This window comes from Hippocampus bargibanti, linkage group LG07, assembly GCF_051943395.1.
Source record: "Hippocampus bargibanti isolate YZ-2025 linkage group LG07, ASM5194339v1, whole genome shotgun sequence".
Taxonomy (NCBI): domain Eukaryota; kingdom Metazoa; phylum Chordata; class Actinopteri; order Syngnathiformes; family Syngnathidae; genus Hippocampus; species Hippocampus bargibanti.
This window is the reverse complement of record NC_142740.1, coordinates 4,884,048-4,909,947: the sequence shown is the minus strand read 5'-3', so window position 1 is coordinate 4,909,947 and position 25,900 is coordinate 4,884,048. Positions and strand designations below refer to the sequence as shown.

At 38.2% G+C, this 25,900-nt stretch overlaps 1 protein-coding gene across 6 annotated transcripts in view; it reads right to left on the bottom strand.

Annotated features, from left to right (window-relative positions):
* The window catches only part of clocka (clock circadian regulator a), a 31,253-nt gene extending 6,641 nt beyond the window's left edge, over positions 1–24,612 (bottom strand). Inside the window, exons 1-19 of one of the 6 annotated variants that reach the window (XM_089000231.1) lie at positions 24,401–24,612; positions 20,744–20,797; positions 13,796–13,958; positions 13,629–13,718; positions 12,209–12,268; positions 11,979–12,127; positions 10,378–10,469; positions 9,518–9,607; positions 8,654–8,774; positions 8,427–8,540; positions 6,988–7,109; positions 6,203–6,285; positions 5,672–5,778; positions 5,422–5,569; positions 3,717–3,792; positions 3,483–3,627; positions 3,297–3,397; positions 1,650–1,781; positions 67–402 (exon numbers count right to left, since the gene is read on the bottom strand). In XM_089000231.1, coding sequence (XP_088856357.1) covers positions 67–402; positions 1,650–1,781; positions 3,297–3,397; positions 3,483–3,627; positions 3,717–3,792; positions 5,422–5,569; positions 5,672–5,778; positions 6,203–6,285; positions 6,988–7,109; positions 8,427–8,540; positions 8,654–8,774; positions 9,518–9,607; positions 10,378–10,469; positions 11,979–12,127; positions 12,209–12,268; positions 13,629–13,672 — 1,920 coding nt within the window. In that variant the 5' untranslated portion in view covers positions 13,673–13,718; positions 13,796–13,958; positions 20,744–20,797; positions 24,401–24,612. The other 5 variants (XM_089000237.1, XM_089000236.1, XM_089000233.1 and 2 more) reach the window with 5 other exon arrangements.
* Between the last annotated feature and the right edge of the window lie 1,288 nt (positions 24,613–25,900).

Genomic DNA, 25,900 nt, shown 5'->3' with positions numbered 1-25,900 from the left:
AATATATGTTTTTAATTTTACATCTTTTTTTCATTTTTGGCTTCATGGTATTTATTTCGTTCCTACCTGTGCCATCACTGTGTTCTGTTGGGGCTGGACAACATGTTGTTGCTGGACGGTGGTCTGCAGTGGACCCGCCGACAGCACTTGTCCCTGAACGCCGAGAACAGGGGCCACCGGGGCTACCTGGGGGGCCACCTGCACGGAGGTCATATCAACGGCTCCTTTCTGCACAAGCATCTGCAGGCTTTGCTCCTGCACCCTCTGCAGCTCCTGCTGGATCCTCCACAGCTCGTCCAGCTGCCGTTGAATATTGCTCTCGATGGCGTGGGTGCGCTGCTCCAGCTGCTTTTTCATGTGCTGCACGCTGTCCAGCTGGCCGGAGAACTGCACCGATGACGCCTGACGGGTGCGGACGTCAACACGCAGGTAAACATCTCAAATCAGAGCCGAGGGGGGTGAAGGGCTCATGACACGGCTTAAATGTCTTTTATGGTACCGTTGATATACGGTGACTTGTTAATGCATTTTATTTTATTTACCGGTGCATAAGGCGCACCGGAGTATAAGGCACAACCCCTATGAATGGTGTAATTGCAAACTTTTTACATATACACTTATGAACTTAATTGGTTCCCAGAGAGAGTGTGTAAGGCGAAAAGTGTGTATCGCAAAAATTAATTTCCCATAGGAAACAATTAAAATGAGAATAATCTGTTCCCAGGTCCTCATAAAACATAATTTTCTACTTTGTAATTTTCTAAGCCTTAAAACTACACAAAATATACATTATTTTATGTATAATAAATGTGCGATGGTATTATAATTAAAGAAATTGCTGTACAGTATAATAAAGTCATTTTATTGACCTTTGCGATGGTCGTTGATGGCTTGATGGAATGGAGTGGTCGGTTTCATCAGCATTAAAAACTTGATGAGGAACGTAACCTTCTTTCGCCATCTTGAGGAATGATCCCTTGTAGGTGCTTTCTCTGTGATAATTTTATCTAGTTCCTCATCAATTGTGGTCTGTTTAGCTGAGTTGATAGCTTTTTGGATCAAGTGTATTATGATGGGATATTTTAACCTTGCAGTCTACACTCTGCCTTTCAACTATCAAAGTTGAAACTCTCTCAATGTCGTCTGCCTGTCTCTTTAATGTTTAAACCACCCCCACTAACTCCTGGGTTCTTGACCAATCACATGGCTTTAACCGAAGACTGGAGGCAGGGAATAGAGCACAAAAACAGTTGGCTGCCATTTTGTTGTTAGAACGGGCTCGTTGTCGAACGACACATCACTCATTGAGGCAGCTCGGTGTACGAAAAAAGTTCGTATGTCAAGGTAAAGTTCGTATGCTAAGGTAAAATTTTCATAAATGTAACGTTCGTAAACCGAAAAGTTCGTAAGCTAATTGGTTCGTAAACCAAGGTATCACCGTACATGGAATACCGTGTTTTTAATTTTTCACCCTCGCCCCTTTTATTTTTGCTGCTGTAGATTGAAAATTTCCCCATTGTGGGACTATAAAAGACTTTAAAAGACTATAAAAGACTTTCTGATTCTGATATGATGGAAAAAAATATGATGGACAGTGGAGTTGGATTCCAATTCACATATTTGCAGATAAAAATTGTGTTAAATCTTACCGGGCTACTTGTTTGCATTTGTTGCTGTTGTTGTTGTTGATGTTGCTGCTGTTGTTGCTGCTGTTGTTGTTGCTGCTGCTGTTGTGGAACCATCAATGTCGTCTGTACTGCGTTTTGGGAGCACACGGACTGCTGGAGACATGTAAACAACAATATTTTTTAAACATATGACAAGTTTCTAAGGAATATTTTGTTGGTCGATCACATGAGTGAACTTGTTGAGCAAAATAAATTAATAATAATAATAATAATAATAATAATAATACATTACATTTTAAGTGCCTTTCAAAGCTCTCAAGGACACTTTACAGTCACAGACAAGCATAGGTACTATAATAAATAAAATCACAAATAGAATGCAATGAATAAAATACAATTATAAATAGAAACAAGAGAGAGAGAGCTACACAGAAAATGCAATTTCAAATTTTATCAATCATATCAGTAATGTATCTGTAGTGTACCCCAATTAATAAACCTTTTTTTGAAAACAATAATTTGGGATTCCACTTCTGGTGGTTAAGTGTTGCGGTAATTCTGAAGATCCATTTGTGGTGTTATTACAAAAAAAATACAAAATAAAAAGTAGGGAAGTTTAAAACAAGATGGGGAAAATGGGATGTATATAAAAAAAACAATCAAACAAATGAATAAACGAACGACCCCACAAATCAGCTCATGAATACAAATCCAAAATAGGGGTAACTTGTCACTATTGATCACTATTTTTTTCTTTATTGTTATTGTTTTGTTTTCTTTTTGTTTTTGTTGATGGGTTGATATAATTTGCACAGTTACAAAAGTACGTTGCTCTACAAATCGGCCACAAGGCATTCTGTATTCAAATGTTCAATTTCCAAATGGTCTTATATGTTGTAAAAATAATAAAGATGCAAGTTACAAAAGCAAAAAAAAAAAAAAAATACAAAATAAAAAATTCCGGCGAGAGGTATGCAAGCTGTAATGCATAGAGTTGCTGAGTGGTGTTATTAACAATAAATAAATAAATACATAAATAAATAAATGGATGAATAAATAAATAAATACATAAATAAATAAATAGATGAATAAATGAAGAAATAAATAAATAAATAACTGAAGAAATGAATGAACGAATAAATAAATAAATAAACGTGTGAATAAATAAATAAATAAATAAATAAGTAACTGATGAAATGAATGAACTAATAAATAAATAAATAAATAAATAAATAAATAAAGAATGAAATGCATGGCCGAATAAATAAATAAATAAAATACATACATAAATAAATGAATGAAGAAATGAATGAACGAATAAATAAATAAACGATAGAACGAATACATAAATAAATAAATAAATAAATGAACGTATGAATGAATTAAAAATTAAATAAATAAATACATTAATTAATTAATTAACAAATTAAAAAAAATAACAAAATAAATAAATAAATAAATTAATTAATACATAATCTCAGTGGGAGACATACAAGCTGCAATGCACAAATCTAAAAAGTAGGAAGACTTGCAAGAACTTGTCACAAAAAAATCAAATCAATCTCTTTTTGTTAATTTTAATGAGCCCCAAAAAAAAAATCACCCTGCCCAACAAGGAAGCATATTTTTTTTTTTTTCATCAAAATTGTCTCGCATTCAGGACCCAACCTGGCTGCCGACTGATGATCTTCTTTGCGACACCCCGCCCGCATTGGAAGTGCCCTGGCGACCCGGCGTGCTTGGGCCTCCTTGGTGCTTCACTTGGGACGCTAAAGACAAAAGCAGATGAACCCGCTTTATCCAAAACGGTTCTGATCTAGTTGATCTCAGCATCAGAAGTTGGATTTAACTTACAAGAGGCCTCTGACGGCGGCGCTCGTGAGGATTTAAGGGAGCTGCGCGACGATGCAGAGGGCGTCCTTCTGTCTCCAAAGTGCTCCAGGACCTCCTTGATACTGGAGGCATTTGGCTGCGATTGTAATCCAGGGTCGTGCGATACCTACAAGTGCAAAGGAGGAAAAAAAAAATGGAGAAAGCGTTGGTCAGTGAAAAGGCAACGGCGACGGGTCAACATAATGTGTCACTCACCTTGTCAGCTGTCATCTCAGGTGGCGTCGTTTTGGGTCGCGCTTCTCGCCGCTGCTCCGATCTCACTTCGCCGTAGCTGACGGGTGAAAAATGACAAGAATTAGAAAGTTGAAATCAAGGTATTTCATTTCCAAATTGAACCGGCCAGCCCCAAAATACATATACATACATCCAAAATAAGTAAATACATAAATAAATACATACATTAAGAATTCTTTGACACTTAAAATAACACACACAAGATTTTTTGCGGTTTTCTCTTTTCCCCAATAATAAATAAATAAATAAATAAATGGACAGACAAACAAACAAATAACTAAATAAATAAATAAATATTTGTCACTTAAAATGACACCACCTAAGATTTTTTGTGGTTTCCCCTTTCCCAAAATAAATAAATACATTGATAAATACATTGATAAATAGATGGATAGCTAGATGGTTAGATAGATGGTTAGATAGATAGATAGATAGATAGATAGATAGATAGATAGGTAGGTAGGTAGGTAGGTAGGTAGGTAGATAGATAGATAGATAGATAGATAGATAGATAGATAGATAGATAGATAGATAGATAGATAGATAGATAGATAGATAGATAGATAGATAGATAGATAGATAGATAGATAGATAGTTCTTTGACACTTAAAATGAGACTTTTTGCTTTTTCCCATTTTCCCGAATAAAGTAAATAAATAAATAAATAAATAAATTAATTAATTAATGGGCGGGTGAGAAGGTAAAAAAATAAATAATTAAAATGAGACCATTTAAGAATGGTTTGCGGCTTCTCCGCTCACACGATAAATAAATAAATAAATAATTGGGTAAATAAACAAACACACAAACATAAAAACACACAAATAAATAAATAAATACATCTTTGACAATTCGAATCGGACCACTTACAGTAAGACTTGTTTGCGGTTTCCCTGTTTCCACAATACATAAACAGATAAATAAATAAAAATAAATAAACAGATAAAGAACTAAATAAACAAATAAATAACGAAGAAATACAGTGAGACCTCAACTTACGAACTTAATTGGTTCCCAGACAGAGCGTGTAAGGCGAAAAGTGTGTATCTCAAAAAAAAAATCCCATAGGAAACCATTAAAATGGGAATAATCCATTCCCGGGTTTCCATAAAATATACTTTTCAACTAAATAAGCCTTAAAACTACACACATCATACCTTATTCTATGTATAATAAATGTGCTATTGTATTGTAATGAAAGAAATACACTGCATTGTATCATAAAGTCACTTTATTTACATTTGTGATGGTCATTTATGGCTTGATGGAATGGCGTTGGAGGTCGAAGGTCAAAGGGAATTGCTGTTAGGAAAGAGAGGCGCATTACATGAGGACTGTAATTAAAGAAATAAACTGTGCTGTAAAATAAAGTTTTATTGACCTTTTTGATGGTCGTTGAAGGCTTATGGAAGGAGAGTCACCTTCCATAAGGACTGGTGGTAACTTAACCTCTGGTGCTGTTCGGTCGTGTGCTTCCGCCGACGATCACTCCGCCGGCCGTGGTGGGTGTGTATTATGAAAATAGTGCTTATTATAAGGTTTAATTTTCATAAATCTGACGTTTGTAAGATAAGGTGTTTGTAAGTTGAGGTCTCACTGTACTTCTTTGACGCTTAAAATTCCCCTTTTCAACAATTTCCCATCAGATTTTCTTTTTCCCCTTTACCTGACGACAGTGTGAGTGCAGACAATAAACTCCGGCCGAGAGTTCCACTGATGATACGTGATGTAATACCGAGTCTGTAGCCAAATCCACTGCTGCCCTTTGGTGAGGAATCGGTAGTAGCAAGATTTTCCTTTGCCGTATTGCATAACTGGCAAACAGATGAAGATGACCAAGAAAAAAATTGGAAGATGCCGCGTCACGGCATCATAACACGCCATCATGACACGGTTGTTAACGGAGGCCTACTTACGGTGCTCGTGACATTTAGCAAGCGTGTCCAGGTCGTCCACGTGGTAGTAATCGTAGCCGGATGTACCCAGAACTTCAAACGGCAGGTAACCAATGATAGGAGGCGCTCTAGAAAAATCCAAGAGTGGCTTTATGTCATGTTAAATCAGGGGTGTCAAAGTCATTTTTTGCCGCGGGCCACATTGTAGTTATGGTTTCCTCTCGAAGGCCATTATGAATTTGGGGAACCCATTACAATATTTAAATCCCTTCAAATATTACATATAGAGCACACAGCAAATTAATGAATAACTCGTTTTCAAATCTGAAGTCAAGAATAATGACTTTTATTGTGGTTGACATCCAAAAAAATGAAATTTTGGCTCAGATTTTAGCAATCATCATGGAATTTAACACGTTTGATTTGCTTTCGCGGGCCGAAAAAAATGATGTGGCGGGCCGGATTTGGCCCGCGGGCCTTGAATTTGACACCTGTGTGTTAAATAAACACCTCCTAGCATTATTCGATTCCGGATGAAGTGTTGAAGGGTACCTGTGGTCCAAGAAGAGAAATTTCCACTCTAAACTATGTCTGGAGGTGAATTCTTCATTGGGTTCCTCGACAGTGCACATTTCCTGCAGGTCAAATATGGCTACTATCAATCATTTGAGTGTGGACGGTTGTACAGTTAGAAAAAGGGTGTCAAAGTCGTTTTTTGCCACATTGTAGTTATGGTTTCCTCTAAGGCACAGGTGTCAAAGTCAAGGCCCGCGGGCCAAATCCGGCCCACATCAATTTTTTCGGCCCGCGAAAGCAAATCAAACGTATGAAATTCCATGATGCTTGCTAGATTCTTAACCAAAATTTCATATTTTTGGATATAAACCACAATAACAGTCATTATTCTTGATTTCAGATTTGAAAACGAGTTATTCATTAATTTGTTGTGTGCTCTATATGTAATATGTGGATCGGATTAAACATTCTAATGGCTTCCCCAAATTCATAACGGCCCTCGGGAGGAAACCATACCTATAATGTGGCCCGCGGCAAAAAATGACTTTGACACCCCTGCTCTAAGGGGCCGTTGTGAATGTGAGGAAGCCATGAGAATGTTTAATCCCCTCCACATATAACATATAGAGCACACATCTAATTAATAAATAAATAGTTTTCAAATTTGAACTCAAAAACAATGACGGTTATTTTGGTTTAGATTTGACGCAAGCATTGTGGAAGTTTGATTTGCTTTCGCGGGCCGAATAAAATGATGTGGCGGACCAGATTTGGCCCCCGGGCCTTGACTTTGACACCCGTGGGTTAGAATGAATGCGTACCTTGATGAATTTGGGTTTGGCGAGCCGCACGGTGGCGACGAGACAAAGTTGCTCCTCATGGGCCGAGTGGAGCGATCGCTGAATGACGAGTCCCGTGAATCCATTGTGAGTACGGTTTGGCACTAAGGGGGGTACAAATTGCATAAACAAACAAATAAATAAATAAATAAATAAATAAAATGCTCCCTCATCATGTTTATTATTTTGAAATTAAAAACAAATGTATGTTATGCAATGACAGTTTTGTATCACTTAAAAATGGCTTTGATCTTATCTGATTTATAAATTTGTGTATCAGATGAAGTTACAAAATTTTTGTACAACTTGTGAAATCTTTTTGGCAATATTGACACGTTTACTGATTAAATTTTTAATCGATAGTACAGTATATTTTGTGTAGTTTTAAGGCTTAGAAAATTAAAAAGTAGAAAATTATGTTTTATGGGGACCTGGGAACACATTATTCTCATTTTAATGGTTTCCTATGGGAAATTAATTTTTGGGATACACACTTTTTGCCTCACATACTGTCTGGGAACCAATTAAGTTCATAAGCTAAGGTATCACAGTATAGCGTTGTTGATCCTTGTTTAATATTTTGTATGTAAATGTGTGTACTCCAGTGCCAGGGTTTTTGTCATTGTCACTCGAATTCCAGGACCCACAGAATATTAAAATTTAGGACTACATAAACATTCAATACAGCGTTAGAAACCTTCTACTCTCTTCTTTCATCAGGAAAAAAAATAGTTAATTCCTAAATTATATGGGTCTCGAGTTATATAAGCTTGAAATGAGGGCAGCTGTCCAAAATACAATGCAATACATACACAATGGTTTATATCGGGCTTTAACAACAGCTGAAGCTGGAACAAAGTGCTAAGATGGGAAAAAAGGGAAATGCTGCCCCCATATGGAGGCTAAAACAAAAATTACCAGAGGCCATGGCCAGCGCTTTACCGGCACCCAAACAAGAAAAAACAAAACCCGAACAAATTCAGGAATGGCGCTCTACGTTATATTTTCAATTCCCGAATGAATTTGTGGATGGCAGTGAAAGAGTTAACATTTCACATGGAATTTCTGATACATTTATTATTAGTTTCATATTAAATAAGATTTTTTTTATTCCATTACATATTAAATATTGTGTATTCGGTCACTGAATCAATGGATCGGATGACATTCTGTTGCATAACAAAATTGACCAAAATGTTAAGCACGGATTTTCAAAGTAAAAGAAGATATTGCATTGGTAAATGACTTCATTAAAATAATGAGATAGAAAAAAATTAAAATGGAAGACGACAGAAATCAAGTTCGAATTTTGAGGATTTTTTTAATGAAAAAAAAATAAAAACTTCAAAAATTATGTAAATGGCATCTAAATTAAATAGCCTTGCCACACACATTGTTTTTATTTCAAATATTTTGCTCACCATGTTTTAGCGACTTGAAATTTCCAATGAACTTGACGTATTCGTAAACAGGCGGTTCCTTGGGGTCCATTGTCCCTCGAAGCATATGGCAGCAGAACTCCAACTGGTTCTTGGCTAAGGATTAGAGACAATCAGGGCTTGACTAAATGCTGGCTCGGCACACGGTCACGATTGAGCAAGAGTGCCAGGCAAATAATAAATAAATATATCAATAAAAATCAAATTACTCTTCAGATATTCGGGCGTTAGCATCTCCCCTTCGACGACATGCGAGGACAGCAGCTTATAGACGTCGGAATGTTCCCCGCTGGGTAGGAAGTTCAACAGGTTCTGATCCACAAGATCGCACTGGAAAAAAAGTAAGAAAAAAACATTGCGGGCCTTAATAATAATAATAATAATAATACATTTAATTTCTAAGCTTTCAAAACTTTCAAGATCACTTTACAGTTACAGGATAAGTTTTTATCTGTGGGTGAGCAGCGGCAGCCACACGCGCCAGCGTTCACTCAACCCGGAAGTAACTCAAATAGATAGCAAGCTAGCTATCGAGCTAATGGATAGCTAATAGATTGCTCGCTAGTTAATACAGGTATTAACAGCAACTTTTTGTACAAACAGCTACTCAGTGACAACAAGCAAATAGCGAATAGATAGCTAATAGCTAGCGAATATATAATATAATATAATATAATATAATATAATATAATATAATACATTTCATTTCTAAGCACCTTTCAAAACTCTCAAGGTCACTTTACAGTCACAGGATCGTTTTTTCTGCGGGTGAGAAGCGGCAGCCACATGCGCCAGCGTTCACTCAACCCGGAAGTAACTCAAATAGATAGAAAGCTAGCCAGCTAGCTAATAGATAGCCAGCTGGACAGTTAGCTAACTAGCTAGATAGCCATATAGCTAATAAATAGCCAGCTACATAGCTATCTAGCTAGACTAACTTATTTTCCGGTGCATTATATTATTAATATATCACATTAGTATAATTATTATAATATATTATTAATATAATGTAATATAATAATATAATGGTTCTGTCATTACAGGCGATGCCTATGATGAACGGAGAAACTCACGGGGAGGTGTTCCAGTAGCGACGTGACGCTCTCCGAGGCGTAGATGATGTTCCCGTCGGTCGTGATGGCTAGGAAGAAACCGTCTAACGCCTGGGAGCAAACAGACCATTGGATTCAGTAGGTTAGTAAAAGAATTCATCAAAAGCCTTTTTCACAAATGTCTGTTTTCAGTTAAAGGACACAGTCCCTTTTATTATGTTTACTATCTGGGTATGTGGACCTGTCGCGGCTTGGAATTGAAGCGGATTTACTGTATGTGGGACAGGAGATGTGAGGCAATTTCTTTTTGTCAATGGATGCTACAGCTTCGTGTTTGCTTTCAATATTTTGGCTGATAGCAGACGTGCACATTTCACCATAACGTTCCTGATCCATTGGTGAAAATGATCTACTCCTCTTTCATCTAGAACTGCTTCAGGCAACAAAGAGGATGCAGAAAGTGCTTAAGATTGAATGAGTGTTTCTGTCTTTGTGTTGTCATATTATTACAGTAAAATCTCGTTATATCGATATTCTCGGGAGTCGGAAAAAATATCGATATAACCGGACTATCGATATATCCGATCCTGCGGCATGTAAATTTTCTCCTTGCGTTCATAGAAATAGTATCGTAATAAGCAGTACTATCGATATAACCGATATCGATATAACGAGACTTTACTGTATTATTATTTTTGTTGTTCTTTAGACTTCAAGATGGCGCCGCGAGAGTGGCTGCCTTTACAGCAGCTCCTGTGTTTTGTTTTTCTACTTCTTCCTTTCCTTTCCTCACTTTGCTGCTGTGGAATGTAAATTTCTAAACTGGGAGTGGTTTAAAACGTCTCATTTTTGAGAATCGCAATCATCTGGCAGCGTCTCACCTCCAACATCAGTTGCGTGAACTCCTCGTTGCTGAGAAACGGAGGCTTCCAGTCCTGCCTGATATCCGTCGACTCGGACTGCGCAGAGATTTCTGGCGGGAAAAGATGCAGGTAGTTGGGAACGGGCGAGTCACAGATTAGTGATTTAATCAAAATGTATTTCTTGGGGAATACTGTAATATATTTTTTTATGATTACTATTCGTCTGTATAAACTCTCAATCGTACAGGGGTTGTCCATCGATGAAAAGGTTTCTTCAGCCGTCATCTGTACTTCTTTGAAGGTGTCGGACGTCTTCAGCAAAATTTTAGTGAGCTGACAAAGCTTTTCGGATGAGGAGCAAAACATTCTACATCTTCAAAGAAGTGCGGATGACGGCTTCATTCATTGGCATTCCAAACAAGATTCAGTTCTCAATTTCCTAACTTGGATAAATAATGTTAAAATGAATAAATACAGTGATACCTCGGTTCACGAAACCCTTGGCTTACGAACTTTTCGGTTTACGAACGTTACATTTATGAAAATTTTACCTTGGCATACGAACTATTTTTCGGGATACACATGGAGCTGCCACAATGAGTGATGTGTCGTACGCGAACAAGCCCATTCTCCTAAAATAAAATAGCAGCCGGCTTGTTTTGGTCCTCTATTCCCCGCCCCCAGTCGGCGGTTAAAGCCATGTGATTGGTCAAGAACGCAGCAGTGAGGGGGGGGGGGGGGTTACAGAGAGAGAGAGAGTGAAGCCATTCTCCAAAAAAGAAAATGGCTGCCGACATTTTTTTTGTCCTCTATTCCCCGCCCCCAGTCATCGGTTAAAGCCATGTGATTGGTCAAGAACGCAACTGTGAGGGGAGGTGTTTTAAACATTAAAGACGCAGGCAGACAACAGAGTGAGAATGACAAAATGGAGAGAAAACAGTGAAATTTGGACTTGTTTTAACTTTGATAGTACAAAGGCAGAGTGTAGACTGCAAGGTTAAAATTCCCATCAATCAGGCTCCACAAATAACCCGCACTAACCATCAGTTCAATTTGAAAAGAAAAGACAAGCAAGGGAACCAGCTATTAATGGTGTTTCTAGTGTGTCTGCTTGCATCTGTTGCAATATCACAACTTCCAAGGTGTACAACCCAGAGCTCCTTGAGACACTTTATGCAAAAAGCTATCCATTCCATCAAGCCATCAACGACCATAACAAAGGTAAATAAAATGACTTTATTGTACAGTATAGTTTATGTCTTTAATTATAATCCCATAGCACATTTATTACACATAAAATAAGGTATATTTTGTGTAGTTTTAAGGCTTAAAAATGTGAAAGTAGAAAATTATGTTTTATGGGGACCCGGGAACGGATTATTCTTATTTTAATGGTTTCCTATGGGAAATAAATTTTTGGGATACACACTTTTCGACTTACACACTCTGTCTGGGAACCAATTAAGTTTGTAAGCCAAGGTATCAATGTACACCGTGTGACATCATCATAAACAATTTTACCGACCTCTAAAAATAGCTCTATAATAGTTAATTGAGCCATTAAAAACATGGTTAAAAGCAGTCAGCTGGAAACATGTCGAGCAATTTAAATTATGTACCTTGTTGTTTTTGTAGGAAGTCGATACTCTTCTGCAAAATGGTGGACTTGTCTAATTTACGGCTGTTGCCTGGCAACATGGTGCCCAGCTCCTTGATCAAAACGTTGAAGTGATCTCGCCGTTTCTTCTCGGATTTGTTGCGGGATACGCTGCGTAAATGGTCGCTCACGTCAACACGACTCTCGGGACAAAAACTAAATAAACCATTTCAGGTACGCTTGCTTTCTCACCGTTTTGCTTTATCCTTGTCATCGTCGTCCACTAAACTAAAGATGCTTCGGTTGTCGTCCCTGCGGGTCACGGGAAAGAAAAAAATTGCTATTGGTCATGGGAAAGGTGCGTTCTAGAGCTGTACAAGTTTTAAAAAGTAATATTATGAACGTGTCACATCATGATGACTTAATGCTTCAAACTCAATTCAACGTGCTGCTCCTACTGTTCTGGGGAATGTAAAAATCAGTCATATGGATATAAAGAGAGTATTTTTTGTAATGTCTGTCTACATGTGCTTCTCCACCACTTGTATTCAATTCTATAACTTAAATCGCGAAAGTCACATGACCATTCATGCGTATCGTGAGCCCGTTTATGGAGATTTCCATTACCTGTTAGCTCGTGTGTGGGAGTTTTCTCCATCTTTTAACAGTTTTATTTTAAAAAAACATATTTTTGTAAGTCTGGGAATCTTGCGTTGGAATTATTTTCTTTTTAGAGGGGTGGGGCAAATTATGTTCAGCGACTAAACTGACATTCAGTGTATTAGCTAACTAACTATCTAGCTGTCTAGCTATATATATATATATATATATATATATATATATATATATATATATATATATATATATATATATATATATATATATATATATATATATATACCTAGATTGCCATATATATATATATATATATATATTTCTCTCTCTCTCTCTCTATATATATATATATATATATATATATATATATATATATATATATATATATATATATATATATATATATATATATATATATGGCAATCTAGGTGGCTGGCTATCCAGCGGGCTATCTGTTGGCTATCTATTAGCTGGCTAGAAAGCTTTCTATCTGTGTATTTTAGTGACATTCAATGTATTAGCTAACTAACTATCTAGCTAGCTATATATGTTAGCTATCTACTAGCTGGCTAGCTAGCTTTCTATTTACTACCAGGTTGAGTGAACGCTGGCGCGTGTGGCTGCCGCTGCTCACCCACAGAAAAACTTATCCTGTGACATTGAGAGTTTTGAAAGGGGCTTATCAATTAAATTTATTATTGTTGTTGTTGTTCTTCTTCTTCTTCTTATTATTATTATTATTATTATTAAGCTAACAAGGGCGCTCCTGAGGCTAATAAAGATTGTTCCGGTGGCTTTAAATATACAATATGTGCAACCAGCTTTGTTTTACGATTAGTTTCATTGTATAATTTCACTAGGAGTTGCATTAAACTGCTTGAATCCTGTTGTTTTTTTTTTTTTTATATTTATTCATGCTCTGCCAAAATGCAGGCTATTGTGAATGAAGTTGGTAGATTTTTTTTCCCCAGGAAAAGTAAAGCGAATAGGACACAATTTGAGGCCAAGATTTGAAGAAATGCCCATTTTGAAATGATTTTCTTGCGATATGACTCACTGATCAATGCTTGATGTCATTTTCATCCGTTTCAGGGTTACCATGTCAAATGGGATCTTTCAGTCGCAAGGAAGACATCAGTGAATCAACCTTGAAAAGAAATAGAAGAATATATACATCATCAAAGCGTACGCAATGGAAACGTAACAAAAAAAAGACCGTCATACCATACGGGAAGCCGAAGCCGATTTGGAGAGAGGACGAGGAGGTGAGCGGACCGAGGTGATGTTGTGGAGGACTCGAGTACTGGTGGCAGCCGGGATTAGTGCGCCGTGAGGTCTTGGCGTCGAATCGGCGTGAGAGCCTGACGCATGGCAACGACATCGGAATCTGTGGGATTAGAAGGCAAAAAAATACATGAATGAATGAATGCATAAATAACTAAATAACCAAATTAATGAATGGGTAAATAAACGAATAAATAAATAAATACAGATAAATAAATAAATACATGAACAAATAAATACATAAATAAATAAATACATAAAAAAATAAAAATAAATAGATAAGTCAATAAATGAACAAATAAATACATGAATAAATAAATATAAAAAGATAAGTAAATAAATGAACAAATAAATAAATGGATAAATAAATAAATAGTAGTCTCGGTGCAACATATACAACGATTCACCATTGCGTTATTTATGTAGTTTTCCTTCGAATTTCGCCATCAACACAGATCAACACAAAGTTTTCAGACCAAACAAAGTACCCAAAATGCATTGTGTGTCGCTTTCTAGGTCAGGGGCGTTTCAGACGTGACGTCACGTCAGGCATCGTCATCAACTCGAAAACAAGACTTCCTGAATATGCAGAGTCTTAAAACGTAAAATATAGCTATATGCTGTGGAATCTTTGTAAAATATGCTCAATAGAAGTCATTTGAAGTGATTTTACAAATTATGGACACAACTTTTCCGGAGGCATCGGTTGTCCTTTTAGGCTTATTTCATAGAAAAGTATGTTTTACGGGGACCTGGGAACAGATTATTCTCATTTTAATGGTTTCTTATGGGAAATAAATGTTTGGAAGACAAACTTTTCGCCTTCCACACATTTTCTGGGAACCAATTAAGTTCGTAAAATGAGGTTTCACTGTATTTGGGTTACTGGTCATGACCTAACATGACCGGCACGTTCGCATCAGGAGTTTTGGCTCAAGTCAGGAGTTCGACAAAGGGAAGAGTAGTTAAGCGTATGCCAGAGTGACTTCAGGCTACTTCAGTGCCATTGCGCCACTCCCAGTATGAGACTCGCGTGACATCAAGTTCCACTTTCCTCCCCATTGTAGACAGTGAATATTGTCAACGACGGCAAAGCACGGCGTCTTTCTGCCGTCAGCCTGAGGACGCATAAGTTCCTGAGTGAGCGTTTTATAACCACGAGAGCGGAGGTTGTGTAACTGTGATGTCATAGTTGCTTCACAGACCCGCCGGCCCATTGACCTACTTTTATCCTCCTGCGCCATTCCAAACTTCATCACGAGTAACACCGACCCAACTCCTGCCAGCGTTGGCCTGTCATGTTCATTCCACCTTCTAGGGGGATGTCCCACTCGGCGCAGGCGTGTCCACACGCTGGCAGTCACGCTATGTGAAAAAGGCTATGCAGTTAGCGTCGCTAAACAAGTCTAGATGCGGGACGGTGTTTTGACTCGTTCTGCCAAAGTTAAAGGACAACCGACGTCACTTTTTTGTTTTTTAACTGACACCAGAAAAATGTTTGATAGCATCTAAAATACCCAAAACACGCAGTATGATATTTTTAGTGAAATGAAAAACACCAATAAAAATGACTTAAAGTGTCCAAAATCTGCAAAAAAATTGAGGTGAGAATTTGGCATTTTCAGAAAGTCCCGCCCCCAGTTCGTGACGTCACGCCAAGACGTCTTGCATTGCTAGTGAATCAAAACAATGGCTTCAGATTCGGAGAATATGCTTTCTTTCTGAAAATGATTCAAATAGTTCTGAAGAGGAAAGCATACATGTTTGCAATCCATTAAATAATTTATTTGTGCCATTTTGAGGCAACATTGGGGGAATTATTATTATTTTTTTTTTGTATTTCTGAATATGTTATTCTCGATTTTGCCATGATATTCCATTTTTCTAAAATTTGGCGTTTTTTGTGCGCCAGTTTTTGTATTTTTTGTCCGAAACCAATTTTTGGTTATTTCAGATTTTTTTCCTCAATTTCTCCGCTGTGAGACGAGTAAAGGTTTATCCAATCCCAATTTTCCATTTTTCTAAAATGTTTTTGTATTTATTTAATTTTGTACTTAGTGTTTCAAAAAAATGCATTTATCTCTGAAAATGTTTCTCGATTTTGCCATAATTTTCCAGTTTTCGAAAATGTGAAAATTTTGTGTCTGAATTTTTTTTCGTATATTTCTCAAAATGTTTTTTTCTCGATTCCGATTTCATTTTTCTAAAATTTGGCTTTTTTTTCCTTTTTGTATTTAGTGTCTCAATTTTTTTTCTTTTCTGAAAATGTTTTTCTCGATTTTGCCATCATTTTCCAGTTTCCTAAAATGTGTAGTTTTTTGCTAGTTTTTATATTTTATGTCTCTATTTTTTTCTGAAAATGTTTTTTTCTCAATGTTGCCATAATATTCCATTTTTCTAACGTGTTTTTTTCATATTTTTGGATTTAAAAGTCAAAGTCAGCTATTGTCAAATATGCTAATATGCATGACAAATAGCACAGTTGAAATTACTGTGCTATCGAACCCAGTGTGCAAGGCACTTATGATTTTAACAAACATAATAAACACAAAAACGGCAATTTGCCAGGAGAGAGAGGTACTTAATGTCTCAAAGTAAATGTAGTTTATTTCTGAAAATGTTTTTCTTGATATTGCCATCATTTAGAAATGTTCTAAAATGTGCCGTTTTTTTGCTTGTTTATGTATTTTTTTTTATGTATTATGTATTTTTTATGTATTATTTCCCAGAAAAAAAGAATAACCTGTTTATTTCTTGGTGCCAGCAGTCAGCCCGTTGGTGACTTCTAGTCTTACGGTTAAGTTCAGTTTTGGAAAATTCCGCCTCACATGTTTATGAAACACAATCCGTAAGAAGATTTGCGTTATGGTGAAGCGGTAAAGCCACAGATTTGTTTACTTTGTTCTCATTACTAAACCGCAATGGTGCAAAGAGTTCACTGCGCGTTTATGTGTTCGCCAACTTCCCACGCCACACCTCACGGCACGAGAGTTTGGCAATCGCCGATATAGGCCACCGAATCACGGTGCATGTGAGTCACACCCGCTGGATCTCCAGTGACGCATCTCGCCAAAGCTTGTAGCTGACACCGAACGGCAACGTGCCATAGCAACGGTGCGGTGTAAAAATAGACGCGAGTTCCTCCACAGCTAGCGCAAGTCTCTCATGAAACCGAAAGCTGCTTGTTCCTCAGTGGCCATTACAAGCGGTTGATTGTGTGTTTAGTAATTTAAAAAAAAAACTTTCGCTCGCATAGGTTTCGCTCGCATTATTACCGAGATTAGGTTGGGTGAGTTTTGGGTTTTGATGGCGACGCAGTGTCACCCTTCAAACCCTATTTCGATACAGTGATACCTTGGCTTACGAACTTAATTGGTTCCCAGACAGAGTGTATAAGGCGAAAAGTGTGTATCCCAAAAATTAATTTCCCATAGGAAACCATTAAAAGCAGAATAATCCATTCCCAGGTCCCCATAAAACATAATTTTCTACTTTCTCATTTTCTAAGCCTTAAAACTACACTAAATATGTTATTTTAAGTATAATAAATGTGCTACGGTATTATAATTAAAGAAATAAACTGCACTGTATAATAAAGTCATTTTATTTACCTTTGTGATGGTCGATGGCTTGATGGAATGGAGTGGCCGGTTTCATCAGCATTAAACACTGAAAACAAAACATGAGGAACGTAGCCTACTTCTTTCACCATCTTGAGGAATGATCCCTTATAGGCGCTTTCTCTGCGATAATTTTATCTAGTTCCTCATCAATTGTGTTCTGTTTAGCTAGGTTGTCAAGTGTACAGATTAGCTTGTGCGGGTTATTTGTGGAGCCTGATTGATGGGATATTTTAACCTTGCAGTCTACACTCTGCCTTTGAACTATAAAAGTTTAAATCCATTTTGTCGCTCTCTCCCTGTCGGCTGCCTGTCTCTTTATTGTTTAAACCACCTGCCCACACTGATGCGTTCTTGACCGATCACGTGGCTTTAACCGAAGACTGGGGGCGGGGAATAGAGGACAAAAAAAGTTGGCTGCCATTTTCTTTTTGGAGAACGCCCTCACTCTCTGTCTGTAACCCCTCCCCTCCCCCCTCACCGCTGCGTTGTTGACCAATCACGTGGCTTTAACTGGGGGCGGGGGATAGAGGATAAAAATGAGTCGGCTGCCATTTTCTTGTTCGGAGAACGGGCTCGTTCGTGAGCGACAGATCACTCATTGTGGCGCTCCGTGTGTATCCTGAAAAATAGTTTGTATGCCAAGGTAAAATTTTCATAGATTTCACATTCGTATACCGAAAAGTTCGTAAGCCAAGGGGTTGGTAAACCGAGGCAAATGGCCAAATTCAACAGACCAACTTGAAATTATTTGCCTTTGGTGTCATAATCTGATTGCGTTGGCTCCTTCGCTAGATGGAGTGTTGTTTTCTTTTCAAGCAGTTGGTTACATTACAACGATGAGCATTTAGATCAAAATCTGTTGAAAAAATAGCAACATTAGCATTTCGCAGCTCATCAAAACAATGAATGATAAAACTGACAAACAACTGCCGGCATCACCGACCGCAGTATGTCGGAAGTCAAGCTCTCTGCTACTTACGCCGCACCTGTTAGCTAGCAGCGAGCTTCGACTGGCTACTCAATGTGATGCTAAGTCGCTTTTCAGTCAATAATTATCACCTCCGTAGCATGAACAAGAATTCATTTTGACGTGACAAAGGGGTAACAAGACATGCTAATTGCTAAGCTAGCATTCGATAAAAACTCAACTGTATAATTCAGTGAAGCCATTTGAATTCATTTGAATTTTATATATATAACAATACAATACATATTGATTTATATAGTATTATTATAGTATAGTATTTTTATATAGTATATAGTATGATCTATTGTTTAAAAGCTCCTCTTCAAATCACATATTTTAAATTCCGGCTTTTAACTCATTCACTGCCATTCCTGAATTTATTCGGGAATTGAAAAGCATGACGTGGAACACCATTCCAAAATTTGTTTGGGTTTTGGTTAATCTTGCAGGGGGGGTGCCGATAAAGTGCTGGTAAGACCTCTGGTAGTGTTTTTCCCTTCCAAAAGGCAGCATTTGCCTTTTGTCCAAGTTAGCGCTTTGTTGCAACTTCAGCTGTTGTTACAGCGCTACATAAATCAATATGTATGGATTGTATTTTGTACAGCTGCCCCCATTTCAAGCTCAGATAACTCCAGATACATATAATTTAGGAATTAACAAAAGAAGTAATCAGATAAGCTTCAAGGAGTAGTGTACTGCTCCCCCAGCATTTAAGCAAGGACCTATTAGAGCAGAGGTCTGGCACCGCCACCCCTGTCCGCTAGGGATATAGGGTAAGGGTTACCAGCACAACTTTAGTTCGCTGAAGAAGCTCTTCGGATGAGGAGCGAAACATCCGGCACCTTCAAAGAAGTACAGAAGACAGCCGAAGAAACTTTTTCATCGATGGATCACTCCTGTACGACTTAGAGCGTACACAGACGTTAGGAATTAACTTTTTTTTCTGATGAAAGAAGAGCGTCTAAGGTTTCTTCCACTGAATTGAATGTTTAAGTAGTCTTAAAACTCAATATTCCGTGGGTCCTGCAATTACAGTAAAAATGACAAAAACCGTGGCACTGGAGTGGACAATTTTTTGCACATCGTCTGGCAGTGAATAAGTTAAAAACAATGAAAAAGACCCAACAGACCGTTCCAATCGGAATGTTGCTACTTCCTCTTGCTAAATGACAACGCGCTCCCCCCCTACAGCGCCTACAAAACAAAAGGCAACTCAAGTGAAGAGCGGTTTACAGTCTCAGAGCGCACCGAGCCGCAGGCTTCGCAATACAAAGGGGTTCTTTTTTTTCAACTTTGCTTCCAAGAAAGGAGACTGGAATGTAGCGCCGGTGATGCTAGTTGGCAGGCGCCCCACGACGCCTTGGCCTTGTGTCTCGGCTGGGTCAGTAACCCAACGAGGGGCCTCTGACAGATGCCAAAGGGGGTTGTTGGGCCTCAGGGTGACAGTACTTATGGCGAATGTGAACCATGGAAAGACCCACGCCTAATCCCCCCCCCCAAGACGAGAGCGACATTAAGTTATTTTGCTGAATGAATTCATCCCAGGTTAATCATGAAACTCCACAGACTTCACGTGGAATAGTTCAAAATCAATATTTGTCAAATACAGCTTCAGTTGCATTGTATTGTATTGTATTGTATTGTATTGTATTGTATTGTCCAAAAAAGAAAATGTCTGCCCACATTTTTTCGTCCTCTATTCCCCACCGCCAGTCTTCGGTTAAAGCCACGTGATTGGTCAAGAACACAGCAATTAGGGGAGGTGGTTTAAACATTATAGAGACAGGCAGAAGACAGACAGAGAGTGACAAAATGGAAAGAAAACAGTGAAATATGGACTCGTTTCCATCAATTCCATTCCATCAAGCCATCAACGACCATCACAAAGGTAAATAAAACGACTTTAATATACAGTACAGTTTATTTCTTTAATTATAATACCATAGCACTTTATTATACATAAAATAAGGTATATTTTGTAGCTTAGACAATTAGAAAGTAGAAAAGTATGTTTTATGAGGACCTGGGAACGGATTATTCTCCTTTTAATGGTTACCTATGGGAAATTAATTTTTGGGATACACACTTTTCGCCTTACATCTCCGTCTGGGAACCAATTAAGTTCGTAAGCTAAGGTATCACTGTATTGGCAATATCATACAATCAAGTGACTTAATTTCATCTCCATGGTAACAAGCAACACACCGGGACAACATTAGACCACATGAAAACAATGTTGGAAGGCTGCTCCCTCACACTCGAACCAAATCTTGGCACTCATGTGACATTCAGGCTTACCTTTAACCTCACGTTGCGGCACCTTGTCGCAGATCTCACGTCAAGACTTTTTATCTGATTAAAAGACCAGAAAAGGCTATTTTAACACGGGCGACGGGCTCACGCTGGTCAAATCGGAACATCTGTGACACCGGCTGCAATCTGAGAACAGGCGCGGCGAATACACACACACACACACACACACACACACACACATCCACATACACTCTCCCACACACATGCAACACACGGATATCCTGACAGCTCATTCATAAGCGGGCCTCCCTTTAGAGGCCACTTCCAAGAAAGGTAAACGTGAGCATCTGTTCGTGGAAGAGGATGAATGGACCCTGGCTGTTAATTGACGTGCTTCGAAGAACTGCAGCTACGCTAAAGATTATTCCGGAAATACCTGCGGCAGGAAGGCCAAATCCCGTGTTGAGTTTCACACCAGGAACAAGAAAAATGTCATTGGTGAACTCACATTTGGCTGTCATTCCCGAATTTGTTCGGGAATTGAAAACTGTGACGGATTTTTTTTCTGGTTTAGTTTTTTCTTGCGGGGGTGCCGATCAAGCGCTAGTCAGACCTCTGGCAATGGGGGGACAGCATTTGCCATTTGTCCATGTTAGCGCTTTGTTATAGCTTCAGCTGTTGTTAAAGCGCTATATAAACCAATATTTCATTGTAATTTGTACAGCCACCCCCATTTCAAGCTCAGATAACTCCAGACCCATATAACTTAGGAATTAACTGTTTTTTTCCTGATAAAAGAAAAGAGACTAAGGTGTCAAATGCTCGATAAAGATATGTACATATACAACTTCAGAGAATACTATATACAGTAAAGTCTCGTTATATCGATATCGGATATATCGATAGTCCCTGTTATATCGATACTATTTCTATGCACGCACGGAGAAAATTACATGCAAACAGGGTCGGATATATCGATAGTCCCGGTTATATCGATATTTTTTCGGACTCCCTTGAATATCGATATAACGAGACTTTACTGTATGTTACTACGAAAATGGTCGTATGTACCAATTTTTCGCAACTTGAATGTTCTTGCAATAAAGATGATTCTGATTCTGATTCTATGGGTGCCGCAATTTGAGGGAAAATGACAAAAACCCTGTCACTGGAGTGGACACATTTTTGCATATCGTCTGGCAGTGAATGAGTTGAGCTTTAAAACACAGACGCTCCCCTACTTATGAACATTCAAGTTACGAACAATGGTACATACGACCATTTTCGTAGTAACATATATACTATTCTCTCAAGCTGTATATGTACATATCTTTATCGAGCATTTGTTTTATTAAATGTTTATTTTACAGTACAAACCAATACAGGTTACTTATAATGACCATTTTTGGAGGAACATCTGTAGTATTTTGTCCAGTTGTATATATACATATCTTTATCGAGCATTTGTTTTATTAAATGTTTATTTTACAGTACAAACCAATACAGGTTACTTATAACAGCCTTAAACATACTTTATAAACATACTTTATTTCTATACTTGATACAAACCTATAAGCCTTAAACAGACATTCCATACACAATATAGCACTGAAGCAACTTATGAACAAATTCACCTTACGAACGACCATTCGGAACGCATCTCGTTCGTAGCTTGCATTCAGTGTTTGTATAACGTCTCTTGAAACTTGGATGACACTGAGAAGCGTTCATTCAAAAATACTAACTACTAAATTGATGACATACAAACAATTCCAGATGATCTGGCTGAGCTACTTTTCACACAACGGCTGCCATGGCAACATTTATGCTGGTCTCTTTGGTGCTAATCGCTGTTTACAAGATTGCTTTTTGACACTTCTGGCATCAGATGCTACAATCTGTGAAACAATCTTCAGTATCGTCACTCGCGGGAGAATTCGGCTGGATGCATGTGTGTGCAGCCTGCACATTGATGAATCTCTGATTAAAATTTGCTGTAGATGGGTGATAATATAAGTAATATGTGTCTGTGATTGTTGATCTTGTATCTGTCAACCTGCATTGCTCCACCGTTTGGGTTTAAATATGAGTTGCTTAAAGGACAACCGACGCCTCTGGTCAAGTTGTGTCCATAATTTATAAAATCACTTCAAATGACTTCTAGTGAGCGTATTTTACAAAGATTCCACCGCATATAGCGATATTTTACATTTTAAGACTTGCGCTGAATATTCAGGAAGTTTTGTTTGTTTCGAGTTGATGACGATGCCTGACGTGACGTCATGTCTGGAACGCCCCTGACCGAGAAAGCGACGCACAATGCATTTTGGGTACTTTGTTTGGTGGGAAAACTTTGTGTTGATGGTGAAATTAGAAGGAAAAAACATAAATAACGCGATGGTGAATCGTTGTGTGTTGCACCAAGACTACTATTCGATACTAGTTGACACAAATTCCCAGCAGACAAATCAGCCCATTTCCAACGGAGCTTGGGCGCCATCTTGTGCATTTTCTGGGCACTACATTGGAGTCCAGATGCCTCAAAATTAGACTTTTTTAATCGATTGCAAACATTTATGCTTTCCTCTTTAGAACTATTTGAATCATATTCATCACTGGATGAGTAACAAGAAAGCATCTTCTCCTAATCTGAAGCCATTGTTTTGATTCTCGAGCAAGGCAAGACGTCCTTCCGTTACGTCACGAACAATGGGGTGGGGCCTTCTGAAACTGAAACTTTCTGAGGTCATTTTAAAGTAGTTTTGGGACACTTTAACTCATTTTTATTGGTGTTTTGCATTTGACTAAAAATATCAGCCTGCATGTTTTGGGTATTTTAGATGCTATAAAACGGTTTTCTGATATCAGTTAGGAAACAAAAAAACGGTGTCGGTTGTCCTTTAAGGAATTTGTTAGCCCATCTATGGCATTTTGCATTGCTTGTTTGCCTGCTTGAAAGTGGCATTTGACAATCTGCCAAAAACACATCAAAAGTTTAAAAATAAAAATAAGTACAACTTTCATGGAGAATTCTTATCCATATCTAAGAAAGCCATAAACCATTATAAAACAGAATCAAACTTTCAGCGTTGGAATGTGAAAAATGAGTTATTAATAAAACCTTAATTTCCACAGTTAGATGACAAAAAAAAGGTCAAATATCAATCAAATGAACAGCGTGTTATCGAAGGTGCGACCCTTAGAGTGGAGCCCCTTGGCACGGCACCTTGACCCGCACGTAGCCGCGTCAGAGGTGGCGCCGGCCGGCAACGCTGACCAGAGAATCACCGCTCGGCTAAAGGCACCTAGCCCGCATGCTAACTAACTAACACTGATTATTTCGCAGTTTTTTAAAAACACAACACCGCTCAGGGTTATCACCGCTTACCGTAACACTTGACGGGAACTTTTCCGAGAATCTCCCCCACGACGTTAAAAAGATAAAACTCCTCGTTTTTTCGTCCCGGTTAAACCGGGGAATTTAAAAATGAGCGACGCAGTCAATTTCCACAGTAGCGAGCGTCAACCTACTTTCAGCCGAGGCTTGCCGGCTTGCTTGTTAGCTTAGCCACCACCGCGTTAGATAAGAATTTGGGTCAGCGGGCCTTTGGCAAGTGCCCAAGCCCGGCAAGGCGACGCGGTTCCGGCTTGCTGACTGTGATGCAGACACTGAAGCCAAGCGACCTGCGGTGTTACACGTACCTCCCATGGAAAAGGCGGTCTGTCAGTCCCCACCTAACCGGCTTGGTGGAGCTCCTGGCTGGATGCCGGGGACGACGCAGCCGGGCTGGATGGAATTGGACACACGCAGCGAGGCGAAGACACAAACATGCCCAAAAAGCGGATCGCGTTGGCGGAGACATTAGTTGAACCACCTGGTCCAGGTGCCGTGGGGGGTCGATGGGTGTGCGACCAACGTCATGTAAAAACATAATAAATATTGAAAAGTAAGGTATAAACTAAGTGATTTATTTTATGAAAATACGCCTTTTACACACATTTATTTTTTTACATCGATCAAATTAATTAAATAAAAAATAGTGTACAATGAGTATATACATTTTGCTTGTTGATATTATAAATTTATTGATAAAGTGGAAATTTATTGAAAACATGCTGTACGTGAAGTAAAACGAGTTATTGCTGGAATGTTTAACTGCGATGCCACCTGTTGCCCACATACAGTGGTAGAAAATGGCGGTGTTAATCATGAATACAAAATATTTTCCCCCATTCACTTTATGTATTTATTTATTGCAAATAGCCACGTTCCCAATAATTCTACGCAAAAAAACATTGGAATTAAAGGTCAGGAATTTTTCAACACCTGTCCAAAAATATCATTTAAACAAATTCCCCAAGGTATGTAAATCGTAAAAGGATCACATCAATTCGATTCTTAAAATGTTCAAATTAGAACTTTTTTGCCACATTTTAACCTTTTTGCAACTGATTGAAAGATGCAAACTTTATCAAATTCACAAACATTTTAAATTCCAGTTTAAATTACATTTCACAAATGCAATTAAAACTCATATCTTAAAGGACAACCAACACCATTTTTTGTTTCCTAACTGACATCAGAAAAACGTTTTATAGCATCTAAAATACCCAAAATACGCAGGCTGATATTTTTAGTCAAATGCAAAACACCAATAAAAATGACTTCAAGTGTCCCAAAACTACTTCAAAATGACCGTTGTTCGTGACGTCACGCCAGGACGTCTTGCCTAGCTCTAGAATCAAAACAATGGCTTCAGATTCGGAGAAGATGCTTTCTTGTTACTCATCTAGTTATGAATATGATTCAAATAGTTCTGAAAACATAAGTGTTTGCAATCGATTAAAGAAGTCCTTCCATCAATACAAGCCGTCAGGACTCCAATGTAGCGTCCGAGAAAATGCACATGATGATGCCCGAGCTCCATTGGAAATGGGCTGATTTGTCTGCTGGGAATTTGTGTCAACTAGTATCAAATAGTAGTCTTGGCGCAACACACAACGATTCACCATTGTGTTATTTATGTGTTTTCCTTCTAATTTCGCCATCAACATGAAGTTTTCAGACCAAACAAAGTACCCAAAATGCATTGTGTGTCGCTTTCTCGGTCAGGGGCGTTCCTTCAGTGACGTCACGTACGGACTCGTCACCAACTCGAAAACAAGACTCCCTGAATATTCAGTGTGAGTCTTAAAATGTAA